At 40.4% G+C, this 20,535-nt stretch overlaps 1 protein-coding gene across 3 annotated transcripts in view; it reads right to left on the reverse strand.

The window, feature by feature from the left end:
* TMEM132C (transmembrane protein 132C) overlaps positions 1-20,535 on the reverse strand; it is a 203,204-nt gene that overhangs the window by 127,279 nt on the left and 55,390 nt on the right. For all 3 annotated transcript variants that reach the window (XM_040577124.1, XM_040577123.1, XM_040577125.1), the window contains exon 2: positions 16,123-17,011. In XM_040577124.1, the coding sequence (XP_040433058.1) occupies positions 16,123-17,011 (889 nt within the window). The remainder of the gene's footprint in view (positions 1-16,122; positions 17,012-20,535) is intronic.

Below are 20,535 nucleotides of genomic sequence, written 5' to 3' on the forward strand. Positions count from 1 at the left end.
CAGTCAGGATCGAAGTTCCATCATACCTGGCACTGTATGAACACATCTCCAGACATTTTATGAACACATCTCCACATCTCCAAACATTTTTTTCCTAAAACTATTCTCCTAGATAACATGCCTGGAAGGAGGAGATACTCGTTAGCCTGCTTTGCACGATGAAAAAGGTAACTCTCGGGAGAGCTTCACCATGCAAAATAAATGAGCATGGATATTTCAAATCAGTTACATATGTCGTCTAAAAGCTATGTTTGTTTAATTTTTCACACATCTGGAAGATCTACCTTGCTTTTATTGCTGTTCTTGCTTCTTTTCACTTTTCCCTTTCTACACCTGTGAGGCCAGGCTGCAATTGACTTATGTGTACATATGGAGGTATATATGTATGTGCACACACACAGAGGAAACATGACAAATTTCTCATTCACAGGGACTCAGCTATCAGCTCTCAGAGTGGTGAATGCCTAAGTGGAATCCAGAAAACCACAAGCAGAAGAAACCCTGGCTGGTCCTCTCTTCCCTACCACCTCTGCTGACCCTAGTTGAGTCCCTCCGAGCAGCACAAGCTGCCAGTTGCAGGCAGCGGCAGACAGGCCAGCCAAGGTGCCCTGCAGGTGGAAGACTTAAGTATGAACACCAGCCCTAGAAAAAGCAAACACCTTTTGTGAACCCTGCTAGACCTGCCCTTTGATCATCAGGTGAAAGCGTAGAAGCAAACACTTAACTATTTTATGCTTAAGCTATACATGTATGAAATATACAATAATTTGTATATGTGAAATATAAAAATTAAGTTTTACTATGATGAAATACATGACAAAGTAATTTTTAATATATTATCTTCAGATTATATAGAGAAATAACTTTAGGCTTACTAGCCAGTCATGCACACTTTGGGCACAGCAAATTTTCATTCAATGAGAAAACAAACAAGGAAAAAAAAAAAGAAAAGCTCGCTGTAAAGTGTATCTATCCATAGGGCTTTCGCTAGCTGAGTTCAGAATGACAAATGAAAGACTTCAGACCCATTTTTTGTTTTCAATAAAAATCTTGTTTAAAAGTGTCATGAATATTCACGGTTTTGGCACAGCTCCAGATTAAGAAAGAAGAGCCAAATCAAACAAGAAAATAACATTCCACTTGGCTCTACAAAAGGAAGATGCATTCATTGGATTTTATATGCTAAGGCGTATACTTAAAGTACAAAACAAACTTTGCTGTGACTGTGCTCAAAGGGAAATGGGTTCCCCCTACAACAAGAGCAAGTCTTTAGTATGCCAAAATAATAATGCTGGGCAATAGCTACTAACTGGTCCCGAGTCTGCTGGCATTGATTGTGTCTTTTTGTATTGTATTTACAACTCAGGAGTGCAAAGGTTGAGGAACAACTGGTTTGCAGCTGCTGTTCATGGTGGCAGTGACCATGGAGATGACCAAAGCAGCAGCTCCTGGAAGCCCTCTGGCACAGCAGAGTAGTATGAAAGGTGCTGCGTGCAGACCTGCTGCTCCGCTCCCCAGTGTGGAGGTGACAAGGTTATAAACTGTGCTCTCTTGAAGACAACCTAGCAGCTGGCTGGTGGCCTCAACGAGTCCTTGGTTTTACGTAGGTCAAGGGCTGGATTTGCAACTAAATCTTGTGCAATGATAGGAGAGGAAAAAAAAAAAAAAAGATAACTCCTGGCACACATTTTTTTCTCTAAGCCTCTGCATACTTGCACGGAAGAGTCACAACCCCTCTCCGAAAGACCACCAGGTTTGTTGTGAGCTGGTTCAGTGTTACAGTCCCAGAGTGAGCCAAAGACGTGGAAGGACCAATGGAGTGACAAAAGGCTATAGTCTCATCCTGAGGCTCTGGGGATAGCATCTTACTCCATGACCTACTGCTGTGATCATTACTTAGTTCCACGTGCACCAAGAGAGTATTCTTTAATGTATTTATATGTATATATTTATATATATACACACACACACATATAAAATAAATGCGTAACTTTGAGTTGAAGTAGTTGTGTGAGAGATACTTGTCTAGAAGACTATCATTTCAGAAAAGTCAGAGTCATTCTCACATTATTATTTTCAAGACTAGCCACACGGAAATTTAATATACAAAACACTGGAACTGTGATAACATTCTGTCCCTTCTCATCACATGCTAGAAAGATATCACTCCTCCTGTATAAGAGAACCCAAGCAGTATCAGATCAAAATGCAAGTCTTACATTGTGTTTAATCAGACAAGAGAAATTACAGCCCTAACCTCTATATGTTTCTCTCCAGTGAGAAGGAAAAGGGTAGAAAGTGCAGAAAAAGCAAAAAAAAACTGCTCAGGTTGCTTAAAGAGAAATATAGCCAAACTGTTGGGTGTACACGCAACATACATCTCAAGTTCCAAAGTAACCAACACTTATTCGGTTACATAAATTTATTCACATCTGAATAGAAAGCTTAATTGAAATGATCCCATCAGGATCTGCACAAGAACTAAAACTTAAAACACAGGAATTAAGGTTCAACATGTGAAAAGCTGGAAAGCATCATTCTGTCTCTAGAGCGTAGAAGAAAGCATACTTTCACAGCTGCTGGTTCCCAATCTCTGTTCCACATACCCACATCTGACAGCTACACTTCTACAATGACATCATACTTGTGCCTCTAAGAAAATCTGTTCTAAATATATTGCACAGCAGGGTAGGGGTCCCAGAAAGCGTTTTTCAGGGACTTGTGATATGTCTGTCTCAAGCATGGGCCACAGGTGGTCACTGAAAGCACTGTGACAAGGAGGAAATGAAGGATACTGTATTGGAAAGAGATACAAGAAGCATTAGTGCAAGGTTTAAAGATTTCCTACAAATCAAACAAAAATCCAGGTTCTGATTTTGTCCAAAATATCTATCTGGAATGAATTTCCACAAAAGAAATTTCCTGCTCTGAATGGTGAAGCTCTAAAATTAAACAGAAAAGATGAGGAAATAAGTTTTTTTTTTTTTTTTCCCCCAGATTATAAGAATATGGCCAGAGTTAAATTTAATTTGTTTCTTATTTTATTTTTCCATTTTATTTTTCTGGATAAAGGGAAATAAAAGACAAAGTTATCCACTGAATAGCCTGAGTACATGCATATTGTGGAGTGGCAACTGATTTTTAATGACCGATTCATTTTCTTATGTTGGTGAAGACTGAGTTACTGCAATCCTCCTGCCTTTTTTTTTTTTTCCTCTTCTCTTTCATGTTTCTGACATTGAGTCAATTGAGTGTTTGGCAGAAAAAGGCAAATCACAGAGACAATGTAACTAGCCCAGGGAGCCCCTTAAGCACCATTTAAACAATTATCAAAGTAACATTCCTTATCCATTAAAGCTTTTCTGAGTAGAGAAGAGTGCACTGATGTTCACTTGCTCTCGCCATGAATGTGTTAAATTTCCTCATTGAATAGCGAGGATTTAAATAAAAAGACAATAGAAATGAATAGCAGTGGGATATGTGGAGGCGGATATAATTATGCGACGCAACAGGACAATCATTGCCTTTCTGAACAATCAGAGCTTCCCAGAACAAGAAGTTCTTGACCATTTCCCATTCCCAGGGATCGCTCTTACATCCAGCCATGACTCACCCGTTCAGCCGATGAGAACAAGAGAGTCCTTGTGGCTCCTTCTGCTGAGTACTCTTACCTAACATGCCTACTGCACAAGGTTAGGCAAGGCGCTCCCCAAAACACCATCTTTGGTATTAACTTTATTGTAGGAATATCATCATGAATAGGAGCATACGGAATACTGTCCCCAGACTAGAGTAATTAACATTTTTGGAAGCCTGGCTAACTATAGGATTCTTTTACTTTTAGCTAACTGCAGAAGTAAGAAATTATCAGATGATTCACATCAACTGGGTAAGCAATCAGATCCTTTTCAAAAATATTAATTGCAGTACTTAGTACATTTCCACCTCAAGGATTAAAATGTATTTCATAAAGCACCACCTCAATTCTAAAAAGTTACTGCACATATTTAATTTTGGACACAGCACATACAGATAAATGCTCAAACAGCCTTTTTGCAGAACTGGGTCTTACAGCTTCTACCCTGCAAACACTTCTACCCATGCAGAGCATTTTTAATGCGATCATTCCCAGTACAATGGGCTATCAGACTGAATTGCACTTGATTTTAGTGCAAGGTGGTACAGTCACTCCCTCATGGGAAATCCCTATAATAGTTATTAGAGATGAACCTAAGAGAGCTGTAAAGATGCTTAATGAGGTTCCATCTCAATCACTCTAAAAGCATATAGAGTATAACACAGAACATGCAGGCCCCTTCTTGTAGAGTCAAAAAAAAGATTTTATCTAAAACAGTAAGAATTGCTACATTTATCAAATAATTTTGATGGGGGCAGGGAGGACCCTAGAATATACTTGCAGAAACAATTTTTTCAGCTTGATTTTTCCCTCTGAGAAGAGCCAGACCTACCGGCTTTCCTGGCATGGGGGTGGCCCATGGCTCTGCTGGGTGTTAGGGCTCGAAGCAAGCCGCCTCCCTGCTGCGAGGAAGGAGCTGTAGGACTTGGCTCTGCACGTGCATCACCCCATGCAGCTTTTGAGCAACTGCAATCTCAAGGGAACTTGATGGCAGAACCTTGTGGAAGGGAACAGGGCTACCAGAGCTTCATACAACTTGTCATGAGATTTTTTTGTTTGTTTTTTTTTTCAGGGCAACGAAACAGAGGTGCTAGCACAAGAAAAGGAACTGCTACTCCCATCATTAGCGTTCAGGAAAAGCACAGGAGAGATTTTGAACAACTGCCAAGAGTTTATGGGATCAATGGAGCTTCAAACTGGAGCTGTTTAAGAGCAAGAGAAAGTTAGCGTGCCTCATCCGCTGTTAGATCCCAGTTCTCTTAAATGCTCACCAACACAGCCAAGGACTGTTCCCCCCCAAAGTATTTGAAATCTAATTAAACACAGGTAGGAGTTGAAGTAGCTGACAAAATTATGTATGAGTTGAAAGGCAAAAGCAGCTATATACCATGGCACTAGACTTGCAGTTTATTGCTCCCTATCCACGACAATCATGACATATTTGCACAGCTATGGCATCCACTAGGTATACATGATGAATAAAAAGAATGTTAGAGTAGGTTTTACATCAGTGTTTACTTTGAGTAAGAAAAAAATGTTACCATAGTAATGGACAAAGCACCCATCACCTGAGATGCTAGGAAAATTAAAGAATGCAAACTACAGATAACAGCACTTTAGTCATTCTTTAGCAACATGAAGAGAGGCAAGGCATATTAATTCCTAAACAACTCTTCAGGATTTCTTTAAAGATCTTCCAGAAAATTAATATTAAAATTAACCAGCTGTCATTGCCTACAGCCAGCAGATAAAATCTTCTCTCAACTATGTCAGTACTTCTGCCCAGTGTTAATTACAATAGTTTTGTCTGAGATAGATAACATGAGTAAAATTCTTAAGCAGTACCCTGGGGTCTTAGACAATGGAGATTACACATCTACTTCATGCACTTCTGCCCAGGCTAGACTGCTGTTTGCAATATCCTTCCTAGGGCTTCCTACAGCTCGATTTGAGGTACCAGCACTTCACTGTGAGAAGTCACTGGGGAGTTACTTTGAAGCTGTCACCTATGCCACAAGGTTGCTGACTTCCTTTCAGAGACGCTGCTGGGAAGTTGAGCTCATTAGGTCTGGAATCAGTGCCTTCACATGTCATCATGAGCACAGCAGTGTCCATCAGGAAATCAAAGACCAGTGTCGACGATCCAAGTCACGTACTTAAATGCCACTACAATATCACCTGCAAGGTTGTGCGACCCTCATGACACTACAACTGACTTGTGTAACACCACCTGCTTTCCATTCTCACCTTTGTCTTGAGCCTATTCAGACCTGCTTGGTCCTCTTCACAATGCACTGAGTTGACAAACAGATTAAAACTAACACTAGCCTTTTATCATGTCTCAGAAAACAGTATTACAACACACGTAAGTGTACATTGTCCACTACCATCAACAGGCAACCAACACCAACTAAGTACACATAAAAAAGGTGTTTGTTCATCCCCTTCTGCTTGAAAACTGTAATCAAGCAGCTATGGAAAAGAAGCTGGTGCTAACATGGTCTCATGAATGTCTTGTATCCAGAGGGATAAAAAACAGCCCGTGAATATTCCCATTACTTTTGACAGAACTATATTTAGGAATATTCCCAGGTGACAGACTCTCACTATGGGTTGACACTTCGTTTCGAGAGGAAAAGCTCCACACAGGCAGGGAGTTTTCTAAGCTAGAAGTAATCTCAAGGAGAAACATTTTTGTTGCTTCTGGTGGTATTTCTACAGCCTGCTGAGTCCTGGCACACCCCATGATTCAGTGACTCCAGCAACTAGCATCACAGCACCTACCCTTTTAAAAGCTCAGAATCCTAAGCAGCCATGCAATCCACAGGAATATTCTGTTTCCTCAAAATGGGACCTACAGATACCCAATGTGCCAAAAAAGGAACCCCCTCTGGCTGGTCAGCACCGACATTTGTGCCTTACTGATCACCTGGAGGGCTGACCTGCCTTCTTCAGCACTCCTGGGGCAAATGAAAGACAACGTTTGACTTTAGAGTGCCTGACGTACTGGACCATAATCTGTAAAACCAAGTTGTGATTCATGATCCACAACTATTTGTGTGTTCTCTTCAATGACTAATCAGGGAGGCTGAGGAATTGAGCTCTGGACTTCGGCATTTAAATACCACATATTCCTTTTAATGAGTGTCTCTCCTATACAAAGAGCTCAGTCTCATTGCACTTTGAGAAATCAAGGCTTACATCTTAGAGCCAGAGCTTTAAGAAAAAGCAAGTCTTTTTAAGCAGTCTGACAGCTGATAATGCAGAGGGCTGTGTCTGAAATGCTTCCCCCCACAAGATATGAGCTATTTCTTGAGTCTTCTTTTCTCTAGTTTTACTGATCTCAGCAGCAATACAAAAACCTAAAACAATGTTGTTGGAGATGATTAGACCGTTAGTGCAAATTAACCCCCAGCAGCTTTGCTAATAGAGACATTTTGTAACACACCAGGAACCAGACAAACAAAAGATGCTTAATTTCTTTTTAACCCAGTCTGATCTAAACTGTAAATTAAACCGCTTTTCAGCACGCTGAAAGCCTATAGAAATACAACTTCCTTCTCAAGAGAACATCTCACATACCAACACACCTCTCTAAAGATGCACATACAGCGAAGACTGGGATTTAAAGGAAGCACTGAGCACCCAATAGGCTCGCAAAGGAAACTGTGACAAAAGTGGAGTTAGATGCCCTGTACCCTATAGGAATGCTCTTTTTTTTTTTTGTAGAAATTAACTCCTAGACCAGCGCAGCAGATTCCACCATCCTCATGCCTTTTGTGGGAGTTTTAACTGTAAAGTGCCATACAAACATATAAACAATTTCAGTTCCTTGTATATGTGCTGTCACAAGGAAGGAGTGATAGCCTACCAAAAGAGGAACTGCAATCAATCTGACAGTTTCTGTCTTAAATAACGAGACCCACAAGCACCAATAAAACAATACAGATAAAACCACCACATTTTTACAGTTCTTCCAGGCCAGGTACCTACTCTTGGCTTATTACCCATACCTCCTCCCTCACCCTAAAGTTACCACAAAACACTGAGCTATGACTTGGTGTCCCTTCCAGCATCGTTCTGGCAACTTGCTACTGCTTTTACAGCTTTAACAGATGCACTGGGTTTTAAAGCTTTTTTTTCATACAATTTTTCTCAGGGATACTCATTTCCATTCAGACCTACAGGCTCACACACTTTTCTGCTTACAGTGGCCTTGGAACCCAACAGCTTGTCAGATAATCACACTGAGGGTTCCCAGGAGGTTCCCTAATGCATCGGATCACAGCCTTTTTTCAGACAGCCAGAAAACATTATCTTGGTTCAACTCAAATCCACTCCCGGTAGTATGAAATTTCCCTCCTTACCGTTGGTTTGGGAGAACTGGGGTTTATGTGGTATGATCTTTTAACGAGCCACCATTGTTTCTAATTGGGCAAGTAACCAAGGATTTAATTAAACATTGTAACTTGAGTCACACAAGTGGCTAACAGTCTAAACAAAAATTAAGTAGAGGTGCCTTATCTGATCTGTGAGCAGCCTTGCACATGCACAGGCATTCAGGAGGTCAGCAGACAGAAGCTAGCAGGAGGCACACCATACCCCAAAGCAGTGTCTCTAAACAGAAGGAGAAGAGCCAGGGGCACCAGTGAGCATTTAGCAACACGTGCTGCAGCGTATTTGGAAAAGAAGCCAGAAATGACTTCACTAGGTCGCTGAGACTGAAGAGGATAGGGAAGGGAAAAGGCTTACAAGAGGGGATTTTAACAAGATGCCTCCACATATTGTTGTCAATGCTAACTGAAAAGTTCAGCCCCAGCACTTGGTGCAGCAATTCACTGGCTGGCTGCTGATGCAACAATTTTTTTCTCCCCCACTTACGGTCCCCCTTAAGACAGCCCCTATCACTTTCTTCTACTTTTCCATCAGCATAGTAGGGAAAACATTTCAAACATAAAAGCCTGAAGCACAAAAGTTAGAATGTATTTTATAGTGGGGTTAATATAACACTTCGGGTTTGACTACACTCAACTGGTTGGATTTCATACCTGAGTCTGCAACTCAAGGAATGGAGGTGCTACCTGTCAAATAACCAGTCACGTGGAGAAAGCCCTGCATTTGGCTGAAAGAACCCACAGACTGAGTCTGCACTGTGGAAATGCTTTCACAATGCAAAGAACATTCCTACGAGTATTACACTAGTGATTTAAGGAGGTTTTGTGAGACTTTTGCATAATAGAAATTCCACTTTACAGCCAGCTCATCAGCGTGTTAATGATAAAAGCTATTACCACCATTTTCAAAACTTTGACTCTCAGTGCCGAGCAGTTACATTTCTATAAACTTCAGCAATGTTGAACCCTACTGCTCACTTCCTGAATATATTGGGATCTAACCTCAACTCCTGGTTCACTGGTTGCAAAGCTCTGATCCAGTGACTCGGACGTGGTCAATCAGCAAATGACTTCCAAAGCAAGGAAGAGAGACTACCTTCTAACAACTAATGTATAGCTTATTCTCAGTGCTAAAGAGCACATTGCATTGTCTTTCATAGCTCAAGAAACCTTCTGAACAGTCAGGGGAAGAATACCTGTTTATTTTTATTTTTTTCTTCCTTAAGCAGGTAGCTTCTATTTAAAATTAATAATCAATTCCTTTTTAAACTTTACCAAACCTGATTTACTGCAACCATAGACTCAAGTGAGCTCTTTGCTTGTTCTGGTGAACGAGCTTGGCCTTTTCTTAATCTGTTTAAAGGACCTCTTTCACCAACTTATTTTGGAGAATGAGCCACTTGTTTGGAGGACCCAGCTGTCTCCAGTATGACACTGATGTCCACAAACAGTGCCTCCTAAGGCTAATGAAATTAAACTAACCGGAGTGTGATAACATTCTTTCCAAATAGTATTAACACATTCTCTTTGAAAAAAGATTTTTGATATCGTAAGTGCTTATGAAAGTTATACTGTGAAATAATTACCCTTTTATGTCACTGTCATATTGTCTAGTAAACAACAGAATTAGGAGAACTTCAATAGATTATGCTCCATTTCTTACTGAACAAGAAAATAAAAAATGATACCATGATTGCTCTGAATTATTACCCAGGTATTTACTTTGAAGAAACCTGAACAAAATATTTGCAAAGTACTATTATTCTTATTTACAAAAAAAAACATAGTCCCCCAAGTGTAACAACTCTTGTGTGCCTTATTGTCACTTGTTTTATGTAATCCACAGATGCCCTATGGGGACTGGAGGCTCCCTGTACTGAGTGAGGCACACAAAGCAAGGCCCAGCATCCTCCCTGAATTGTGTATAGTACATAGTACAAGCAAACAAACTAAAAAGATTATGTGAACAGGAATAAAATGTTATGCCCAAAGTAACAGACTAAGTCCTGAATAGAAGTAGGAAGAGAATCCAGGTCTCTTGATTTATTAATTAGTGCACAACAATAACTAGACCACCTTTTTTCTTTTTAACCTGCTCCACTGTAGATCTGAAGCTGAATTGTTACTATTCATTTTACAGAAGGGAAAACAAAAAAACCTGCAAACAGCACACAGTAAGAATGAATATTTCACAAGGCTAAACCACTGGACAAAATATATAAAAAACTCCATGACTCAAGCAGTAATTTCTAGTTCTGAACACTTTTGTAAACCAACTCCGGCCTAGCATCCAATTCTATGACTTCTACTTAATAACAAAATGACTGGGAAAGCCCTTTGATGGGTTAGAAGACCGAGGAAGAGTTTCTCCAGTTTCTCGGAAGGATGATTAAAGCTTCATAACTAGGTTACTTAAACCTTCCAGTTCTGACTTAAGTGACTGTTCTGAAAAAGACAAGGAAAAATGTGAAGAATACTCCAAAAGATCTTAGCCAGAAAGTTTACATTTTGTTTATTCAAGATGAAAAAATATGAATGGAGAAACTATCTCAGATGAGAAGAGAAGAACAAAGGCATTTTGCTAGCTGGACTGCCTGAGATGCATGCTTTTCTCCATACAGCGCAAGAATTATCCAGTTAGTTTTATCGGTACCTCAGAATACAGAAAGCATGTCCAAAGAGAAGGTTTAAGGTACCATAAAAGGAAATCCAGCATTCAGAGACTATATTTTACTTTTCATATTCCTGCAATAGCTAAAGCTTTGAGTGTGGGTTTTTGAAGATGAGATCTTGTCAATTGAAAATTGAACATGAAATAATGATACAACAGAAGAAAGTCCGAGGGCTTCAATCTCCTCTCCTTTCAAGATATGAACTGAAATCCTTTTATGCTTAGATCTTTCCTAAGAAATCTTTCCTAAGTGTTTTCACTGTTAAGCTATATCAAACTACACGGGAAACAAAAAATGTTTTGTTGTCACTCACATCTGAAGACAGCCAGAAGAGCATCCCACCAAACCAATCTATCACTCTTTGCTACACTCTGAACTTCATTCATATTAAAACATGAAGCAGTACTCAAAAGCATGTTCCTCAAGAATTTCAGAGTTGGAAATCAACATTCCATTTATTGTGGAAAATGGGTACCTAGGATAATATATGTCACAAGTTATGTCCTAACACAAACCATAGAGTGAATTCATCTCTGGTTTTGGTCTGTCATGTTCTGGTTAACATCAGCTTCAGTTAGTCAACACAATGTCATTTCAGGCAGTGATGCTACTACAATGATGCATTAAAAAAAGCATTAAAAACTGACAAACAATTTTTACTAGTAAATCTCAGGTTATTAGAAGTTTGTTTCATAATACAGTATGATTCAAGTGTCAATAGCAAATTTAAGAGTAACTACATGAAAACAACTACTTTTGTTTCCTTTACATACAGTGGGTATGGGCAGGACCAAGCACAGTTGGCTCCTCTCAGCAGTTTACTCCATAGGGAGGTTCAGATAGGTCTTCAATACAAAACAGGTGAAGTTGATGCTGGGAGATCCCTCTTTTCCACAAGTAGTTTCTCCAGAAATGGCCAGATCACAAGCTGGTCTTTTAATTCTTGAGATTCATAAGCAAGCAGGACACTGGTGTTATGATCATAACTACTTTTCTAGCTACGGGCTTTCTGTAGTGCTGCTGGATGTGAGCATCTACGTTTTAACAGTTCTCAATACCACCTAACAGCCTGCTGTCAATACTCATTAGGAACTGACATATAAAGCTGCCTCCACTGATCGGTTTAATAGCCTTCCTCACTGCATTTATCCCTTAACCTTTTTTCAATCTGTAGATTTATTATCATCTCTAATTATCCATTGTCTTGGGTTGATTTGTTTGCTGGACAAAAGTAATTCAGTAACACTGTGTACAACCTACCACCCTTCAGGTGAACAAGCTGCACTGTAAAAATCTTTTTTCTCCCTCAGAATTATTGTATCACTGTATTACTGTTTTTTCACCCCTTTTCTCTAATCAGGACAGATAACTTCATCTCCTTTCCCTTTACTTATCCTGCTCAATACCTCCAGTAAATCGGGTTACGTGGTGGTTCAGCACCTTCTGCAGTATGCTAGAGATTAGCCGCTGCCTAGCAGAATAACAAGGCACTTCACACTCCCACATCTTTTGTTTTGGCCCTGCACCGGATCAAATGTGGTAGGTATATCATGCCATGGAAAAAACAGATAGAAGGATCCTTTAACGGTGTAGTAGTTGGAAAAGTATTTAGGTCTACAGAACAAAGTTAGCAATGCACATAGGCCAAACTTTTCAAAGCTGCCTAATGCATTCAGCTCACTGGCTGCCCAGTACTACAAATAGAAATTGAGTGGCCAGATTTCCAGTTACCTTCAAATATCTTCAGATATATACACACACAGCTACGTGTTACTTTCTGAAAGTTAACCTCTTGGGAATAGCTTGTTTTCAGTATGGTTATTATTTTTCCCTTATTTGTAGCCTGCTGTATGTGAGGGCAGTTCACAGAAGCATTCAGGAACAGGGTCTTGCCCTAAGGATTTTGCCTTCTAATCCTTACATACAGTATATACAAACGATAACTCAGATTAGAAAAGCCTGAATACACATCAATTCATGAAGTGACAATCACTGCAGCTCTGCAGAAGCCAGTGGTGTTAATTTACAACAGCTCTGGGAAGCACACAGAACGCTTAAGTGATCTGGATTTCAAGTATTGCTAGTTTTTAATTTTTCTGTCCTGTGCTGATTTTCCAATCTACAGAGAAGTTATAATGACACTACCCTTTCTTCTGTTCATAATTTACCCAACTGCTAGAGGTAACAGGAATTTTCCTCACTGAGCAGTCAGCCATAAGTGCAATTCATCTCCCCTCTGGGGGCCAGAAGCCCTTCTCAACAGCAGAAATACAGTGCAAGGATACTTCCCCCCTTCTTTTACCAATATTTTCCTATTCACTCTACTGTTGGTAACGTATAGCAAATCTGAATCTCCTTTCATCACAGGAAGCCAAAATATTTTAGAAACAGGACTGAAACAGATTTCATACTCCTGAGTGTGATGTTGATCAACTCTTCACATTTTCTACTTCGCAGGTGTTTTCTATTTGCACTTACCAAAGTTCACCTAGCAAGACAAGAAGAGGGCTCTGTGAAGCACTTACATCCTATAACCTGTCAGCAATGTTTGAACCACTTTCACAACAGCTCACACTGACTAGATGCAAGAGAGGAAGATCTGTTTATTCAGACAGTGTTCCTACTGCGTTAATGTACTACCATGCATAATTAGTTTCACTCCCTGTCATATTAGTCATTCTCCTTGACTTTACCGGTGTTCTTGGGCTGATAAGTTTATGGATACAGTAAATAGGATTCTGAATTAAGACACAGTTTAAGAACAGTTTCAATCCCGATGATTTGTGGATATGAGGTCACAGACCAGTCTACTTTACTTTTGCCAGAGAAGATTTGTAGCTATTATTTTCCTAAAGCAATGATCACATGCTGTTTACTTCAGTACTGGATGTTGCAATACCTCAATGAATAATATACAAGAAGCAGAAAATAAACAAGCCAACCCACTGTGCCTGGGGATAATGTGTGGCATGTTTTTCTTTAGGATGATTAAATGTGAATGCATGTCACAGGATGTAGGGATTGCTCTGCTGGGAACCCATGAATATGAGAGCATTCAGCCCTATATCTGACCAGGCAAACGACCGTGGAGAAGGTTAAAGCAGCCCCTAGGCAGAACCAGCATATGCACTCACTGCTCCCTGGCTGCTGTGCTCAGTCAGCTCCTCCCTGTAAGGTATAGGCACTGCATTGGCTCCCGGGTCAAATCCCACACTTCCACATGCAAGAAGTTTCACTGAAGACAGATTTCCACCACAGAACCAGGAAGCTGAACTTAGTTTTGCCAACCTTTCACCAGCAGTCACGAAAAATACAGCAGAAACCTTAGCAGTGGCGGAAGTGTCCACACCATTAACACCTTGCAGGACAGTGACACATGAGCTTCACCAGTGGGGACCAGCTGCCCCTTCCAATTACAGTGTCAAGGAAGCTGTTAAAACAATTTCCATTTCTTTTACATGGAATTACACTCTTGTACTTAAGGAAAGCTTCTATCTGATGCCTTAACAACTGCACGGATCAGCATCTTCTGTAGATATGAGACTAACAGGCCCACAAGAGTAAGTCTTCAAAACTGACATCTGCTTGGGAATATTGCACATTGTCCTGAGATGTAGCATAGGGCTGACTTACCATCTAAGATAGTGCTGTTCAGTGTGCTTACCCCCTTCCCCTCCCCACCCCTGATGGAAAGAAAAAATCACCACCTTCTTATTCCTGCTGGAAGCAAGCAGAACTCTTAAAAAATCTTGGTATCTTCAGCCTCATGCCTTTGCCTGGTTGAAAATAATTTTAAGCAAAAATGCAAATCCCCTTTTCACCAGAAGGGCGTTTCAACAAGAGAACATGGCCTGAGCTCTGCATTTGTGATTAACACAGAACAATCAATATTCCAATAAACGTCAGACTATTCACTTCAAATAAACCAGCTACCTGTTCTCAAAACCGAAACAAATCCATTTTGTCCATAACAGCAAGTCACACAGGCAGCTACTGATATCCCACATTACTATTTCTATCTATTGCACTTCTCAGCATACTAATGATACCCTTGCCTAGGCAGATTCATTTCAGAGCAAAGAAATACATCATCAGATTGCAGCAAGCTTGTTTTTATCTTCAACTCCCTTTTCAGGAAGATAAAGACTGAAGCAGACCTTCAAAGGGTGAGCCCCTCTCCCATCCACCCAGCAAATACTCAGTTCATTGCCTTTGGATTTCTTCTTTCACCACAGCTATGCTTGTTATGTGGAATAGCATTCTGTTTCTACTATTTCATGAAAAAGGATTTTCAATAAAAGATAAGCACCGCAGTCAGAAAAGACTTCTGTAAGGGAGATTTCACTCGGTAAACAGGTGTCCCGGAGATTATCTCACCAACTTAACCAAAGCTGCAAACATCAGAATGATTCTGGGATAACTAAAATCCCCCCTTTTTAAAATAAAAGCCTTTTATGTGCCAAGCGACACTTCCTGTTCTAAAGGCTATTCTCCTCGGTAGTTGTCAACTATGTATTAATCTAATTCATATAAGCCTTAGAAATAAATACTTTCATGTGCAGAATCTTTTGGGAAACTCTGATTCCCTGAGGCTTTAAAGAGCAATTGTTACTTATCACCGTGGAGATTTCCCTTGAATTCAAAGCCTGGTAACGAGAAAAAAAGATGCATCAAATATGTCAGCGATTAACAAGTTTTCCAGTCTGTCATCCTCAAAGGATTTTCATCTCATTGGTAGTGAAACTGCTAAAGAAGGAAATGAAAGGAAGGTGGTCTGAACCAGTAAGGCATTTCTTATGTTCCCAGGTACTGCTTTTGCCACTCCTGTCCAAAATAACAGCACTCAATTCTTGCAGTCCTTCACAAACCACAGCAATATCAAACACATTAGGTCTCATTTTAAAGGGTATACACGTTGGCAAAGACAAATGCTGCTTAACCACAAGTAGATAGTTAAAACCCCTCCCTGAAGAGCTCTCATAACAAAACCGCTGTGTGGGAGAGGCAAAGCACTGTCAGAGCACTTTGAGAAAAGCAGGTAATTGAAGTTTTGCTATGTTTAAACTCTGCCAGTGCAATAAAAAGCAGATTTTAAAAGCCCTGTAAAGCAGAGAACTTTTCTGGTGCCTCACTGCCTGTCATTCTGCAGAAATGGCCCCGCTAAGGCAGCGAATTGCCATATTTTGTGCTTTGCTGCCTAATGTCGGCATGTGTTAAATGGCATGGCATACATGTTAAAAAACCTCCTACTGATGGAGGCTTTCAGTCCTCTTCACAGTGTTCAAGAAAAATAATGGATTTCAATGACTAGGAGCAATCTTCAGTGCGGGTTAACTGCAAATTGGTTGTGATATCCCCCCCTGCTCCCAACATCTGTGTGCTACCACATTAGAAACAGGAAAAAAACAACCTACCATACCTGAGTATGAACTGATCCATTGTAGAATTGGTGGCAATCGTCACATAAATGTTCACAACTTCTCCTTGCTTGACAGGTTTTGAGGGCAGCCAGATGACAATGTTACTGTCCAGCCGTAGCTCCGTTAGCTGAGAAGTTTCCTGGCCTCGATAGAGGCTGACTGATCCAATCCTCTGTAGGTGGGACATGGTTTCATCCAGGCCATCTTTTCCTGGCCGGATAGCATTTCCCTTCCTTACATCCTCAGCAGTACATTCTCCCTTCTCATCTCCTGGTTGGACAGTGTAGTAAAGCTCCACAGGGCTCCCTTCAGAAAAATCAGGTGGCTTCTTACGGCCTGTGACAACCGTGGGGGGGTTGAACCAGCTTGCCAGGAGTTCCAGCTCTGCCACACACAACCCCAGGTCCCCCTTCAGCCTGCAGCTGCCTCTGACCTCCCGCGTCTCTCGAAAGGCAAACACCCGCAGGCAGGGCAGCCGCTCCGTGGTGCTGTAATCATCCCAGTCCCTGCCCACGATGTAGAACAGGACCTGGACTTTGGGCTTGCTAGGGTAAATTTTGTCACTCATTATGAAGGCCTTGAGTTTCCAGTTATAAGTAAACTTGTTGGCAGATCCAAAGAAGTTGGAAGTTAACATTAGGTCCTGGGGCACAACTTGTTCAATGGAAAAAGGTCCATAGCTGGCATTTAATACGGGTGGCCTCTTGGCTTTGTATGGGAAGAACGATTCCACCCTGGACTGCAAACTGGAATTTCTCATGAAGTCCTGGTTGGCTTCTTTGAGGAAGAAAGATGTCTCGGCACTGAAGATCCGGTAGCTCACAGGTAGGTAAGTTGGTGAAGAAGAAAACCTCTGATTATTGTCCAAGACCCCTCGACTCTCTGCCACTAATAAAAGAAAAGGTGATGTGGGTTAGATCAAGTCTGCTTCTGGATTCCAAGGTATGTTTATTACAAGTTTAGTGGAGCTACCTGATGAGCTAGGGATTATCATTTGGTGCAAAAATATACACTGAAGTTAAATGTTTAGATGTAGCTTTTTTTTTTTTTTTTGCATTACATACAAGAAAAAAGTGATGTAGACTTCAGTGCTACCTTACATTTATTTAGCATAGTTTTGTCACACATGCACATACACAAGCGATCATTTTCTCCAGCATTCAGACAAACTGCAACAGAGCACTTCACTCCTTTTGCCTGCTGTTATAGATAATGTCCATGCAAGACTTAGTCCTATATTACACTTGCCTTTCAACTGGAGGTAACAGAACCTTGTGCCCACCTAACACACAACAAAATCACATGGAGAAACTGACTTCACTTCAGGAACTCACTGAATGCTTTGACTGACACCTGGATGAGAAATAGGACGCTTCTATTTGTGCAGATACTTTTCACTCATATGCAACGTCTCACCTCCCTAACAAAACTTCAAATATTGAAATTTGCTCACACCAATTCTCTTATGGACTGGCCACAAGCCAGAGTCAAAGCCTCACAAAACCAATTCACAAATAAACAGGCTGACTTAAACCACCAGTGGGGGTTGCTTTCCCCACTTTTTCTGTCCATGCCATCCCCACCTAAACCTTCCACCCACTTAGAAACTTCCCTGCTGTCTTTTCAGTCTTTCTGTTCAGTTACAGCACACGTACAGTGTTCAGCACATTGCTAAGGTCCCCTGAACCCCAGCCCTCAAAAGCCTGCTCATCACCAGCCCTGTAAGGAACGCTGCCCAGAGATCAAATACAGCCTCTGTTCTACAGCCAAAGACAGAAATTGCTTTTCTAAGAACTAACACATCCCATTTCATTCTCTTCCTCTGTCAAGAAATCTTGCCCTTGTACTACTATTTCTAGCACTACGATCTGCAGCTCTGTAATTTAATATTGACTGTAAGTCAGCTTCCTAAGTTAAACAGATACGTACCACAGGCTAGGAATATTTCAACAAGTGCTTTGTGCGTATAGATAATACATAAAATACAATACACAAATTAGTAGGTTTGTACATACCGGCCCAATTTACGTATAAGCTGAATATCGAACTCCTTTTGACTGAAATGATGTTTGCCTATTATGAAGATTAACATACATACATAATGGTGATAAATAGGTTGAAAGAAAATTTATTGCCTAGTTGGGGTAAATAATAGAGGACAGCCTTAAAATACAATGCACGGATTACTTAATACTCCCAAGCCCTCTTCCTAACCCATTCCGAATAGATAACTATAGGTACAAAGGGTAATTGAATGAAGATGCATCTAGTGCTAGACTGTCTTTAGTACTTAAAAATAGACCTTGCCCTCAGACATATGTCTGTTCCAATGTCCTTGGGGAATCCCATCAGAGTCAGGATTTAAGGTTCTGTATTTGTTTACCACTTTAAAGAAAGGCAACAGTAAGGACAATGCATAATGCCCAGACCTGTCTGAAGCTCAGGAACACCTGAAGATCTCAAAAACCCTATATAGCTGACAAAACACTGTCTTTCTCACAAGGGTCTGCAGCTTGAGGTTGGGTTTTATTTTATTTTATTTCCAAATAATAGATTCACTGTCCTTCTAGCATGTCTGGCTGCTAGCATGCTAATTATCCAGTCAAACTTAATTAAATGTTTTTCAAGTAATAAATAATCAATAACTATCATTACTCCAAATGGCTGCTGCTGAGAGACAACTTCACTGCAATCTTGTTGAGCATGCATGTAACCAGTGTGCTGGCAATACTCGTTGCTGGGGAAGGGAACAGTTTTGGAAGGCAGGTGTTAGCAATTAAGAAAAATGTAAGAAAAAGGTGGAGAAGAGAGGAAAAAAAATCAGAGCTCTCAAAGGATGGCAGCCATAAATTTGAAATAAGGAATTAAGATGTGCTCGCTCATGTTTAATTCATGCACCACCACTGGATGGTAGAATTATTTCTCATAAATGAGGAAACTGCTATGACTGAACAAAAAATTAAAAAAAAAATAGAAGGCAAAAAGACAAAAAAAAGAAAGGTAAGAGGCCTGTCAGTGAAAATATCAGGACACAGTGAATTACCAGCACAATACCCTGTCAAGTAAAGCCACATTTAAAACAGAACTTCAGTGTAGCACGCTGTTTCAATCTCCAGTCTTTGGCATACATCTTAATTCTGCTGGAAAGGAATGTACAGGTGCCACTCCTGCCCAAAATAATGGCACTCACTTTTAAGCGAGCCAACTTTCCCTTAGCTGAATCAGAATAGTGCTCTGTTAGGGTTACATCCCCAAGCCCTATAATACCGAAATAAGAAATGTAAATATTTTGGAACATGGATCTTTCAAGAAACAAAGCCTACATATTCCTTCTGGTCCAGGAACACAACAGGAACTTGGTTTACTGAAACAGTAGCAGTTTAGGTTCACTTTCCTCTAAATCCCTTCAACTGCAGCAGAGCCTGCTGAGATAGAGCTAACTTTCTGAATTGCTGTGTAAAGAGTTTACGTGACAGCTACCACTGTTCCTTTTAAAAAAAAAAAAAAAAAGGTTTGCTACACGAGAATTCAGTTTCTTGCTGATCTGCTTGGATATTGAATTTGACTCGACAAGGCATTAGAAAAGAGGACACCTAAAAAAAGTTCTAAGGCCAAGAGCCTTGTAATATCAGAAAGCAGCAAGCTCTAATTCAAGGAAGCACATAAGCACTTCCTTGCCCGTAAGCATTACTTGGGTGAAACACATGGGTACACATTTCACTGAAGCCCTGCTCTAGAACTGGCATCTTAGCCACTGCTACTGAGGGAATACCTTTGGCTTCAACAGGTCTGAAAGAAACAGAAAAACTCAGCAGGCTGCAGAGACAAACTCTTGATTTCAAAGGGCTGTTGATCAGTATCTATGCTTGAAACTTAACAGCTGTTTCCCTGCAATTCCCAGGACTTTTGCTGTAGCACATACTCAGACTGACGGTGGTCTCTCTTGTGCAGGCACTCCATTTATTCTGAATCAATCACATGGATGATGTCTGTAGGACCTAGCTGAATATTAAGAAAAACAACCATGCAACTTCCACTTTAATAAACTGAGCAACATCAGCAAAATCTGCTTGGTCAGAATGACAGCAAAGAAAAAAAGCTTTGCTTCTTTATTGTAGTCTAAAGATTTCCACCCACTGTTGTACTGTACGTAAAGGAGTGCTATAATTCTACAGTGACGGCTGTACTTTAGACAATATATTTAAACGCTTTGAGCCTTTTACTGATAAAGCTGGTAGTTAAAACTGTCCACTTTATTTTAGAATCCCAGCCATATATATCAGCAACTAAAGGCCATCATTTCAGGTGTTTGTTTTACACAAATCTCTACCCAGTAACCTTCATGTCCTGGTACAATTAATTACCAAAATCTCCAAGGAACATTTTTGTATGTTTAATCAGCTCTGCCACAG

This window comes from Cygnus olor, chromosome 17, assembly GCF_009769625.2.
Source record: "Cygnus olor isolate bCygOlo1 chromosome 17, bCygOlo1.pri.v2, whole genome shotgun sequence".
In the NCBI taxonomy this organism is placed as follows: Eukaryota; Metazoa; Chordata; class Aves; order Anseriformes; family Anatidae; genus Cygnus; species Cygnus olor.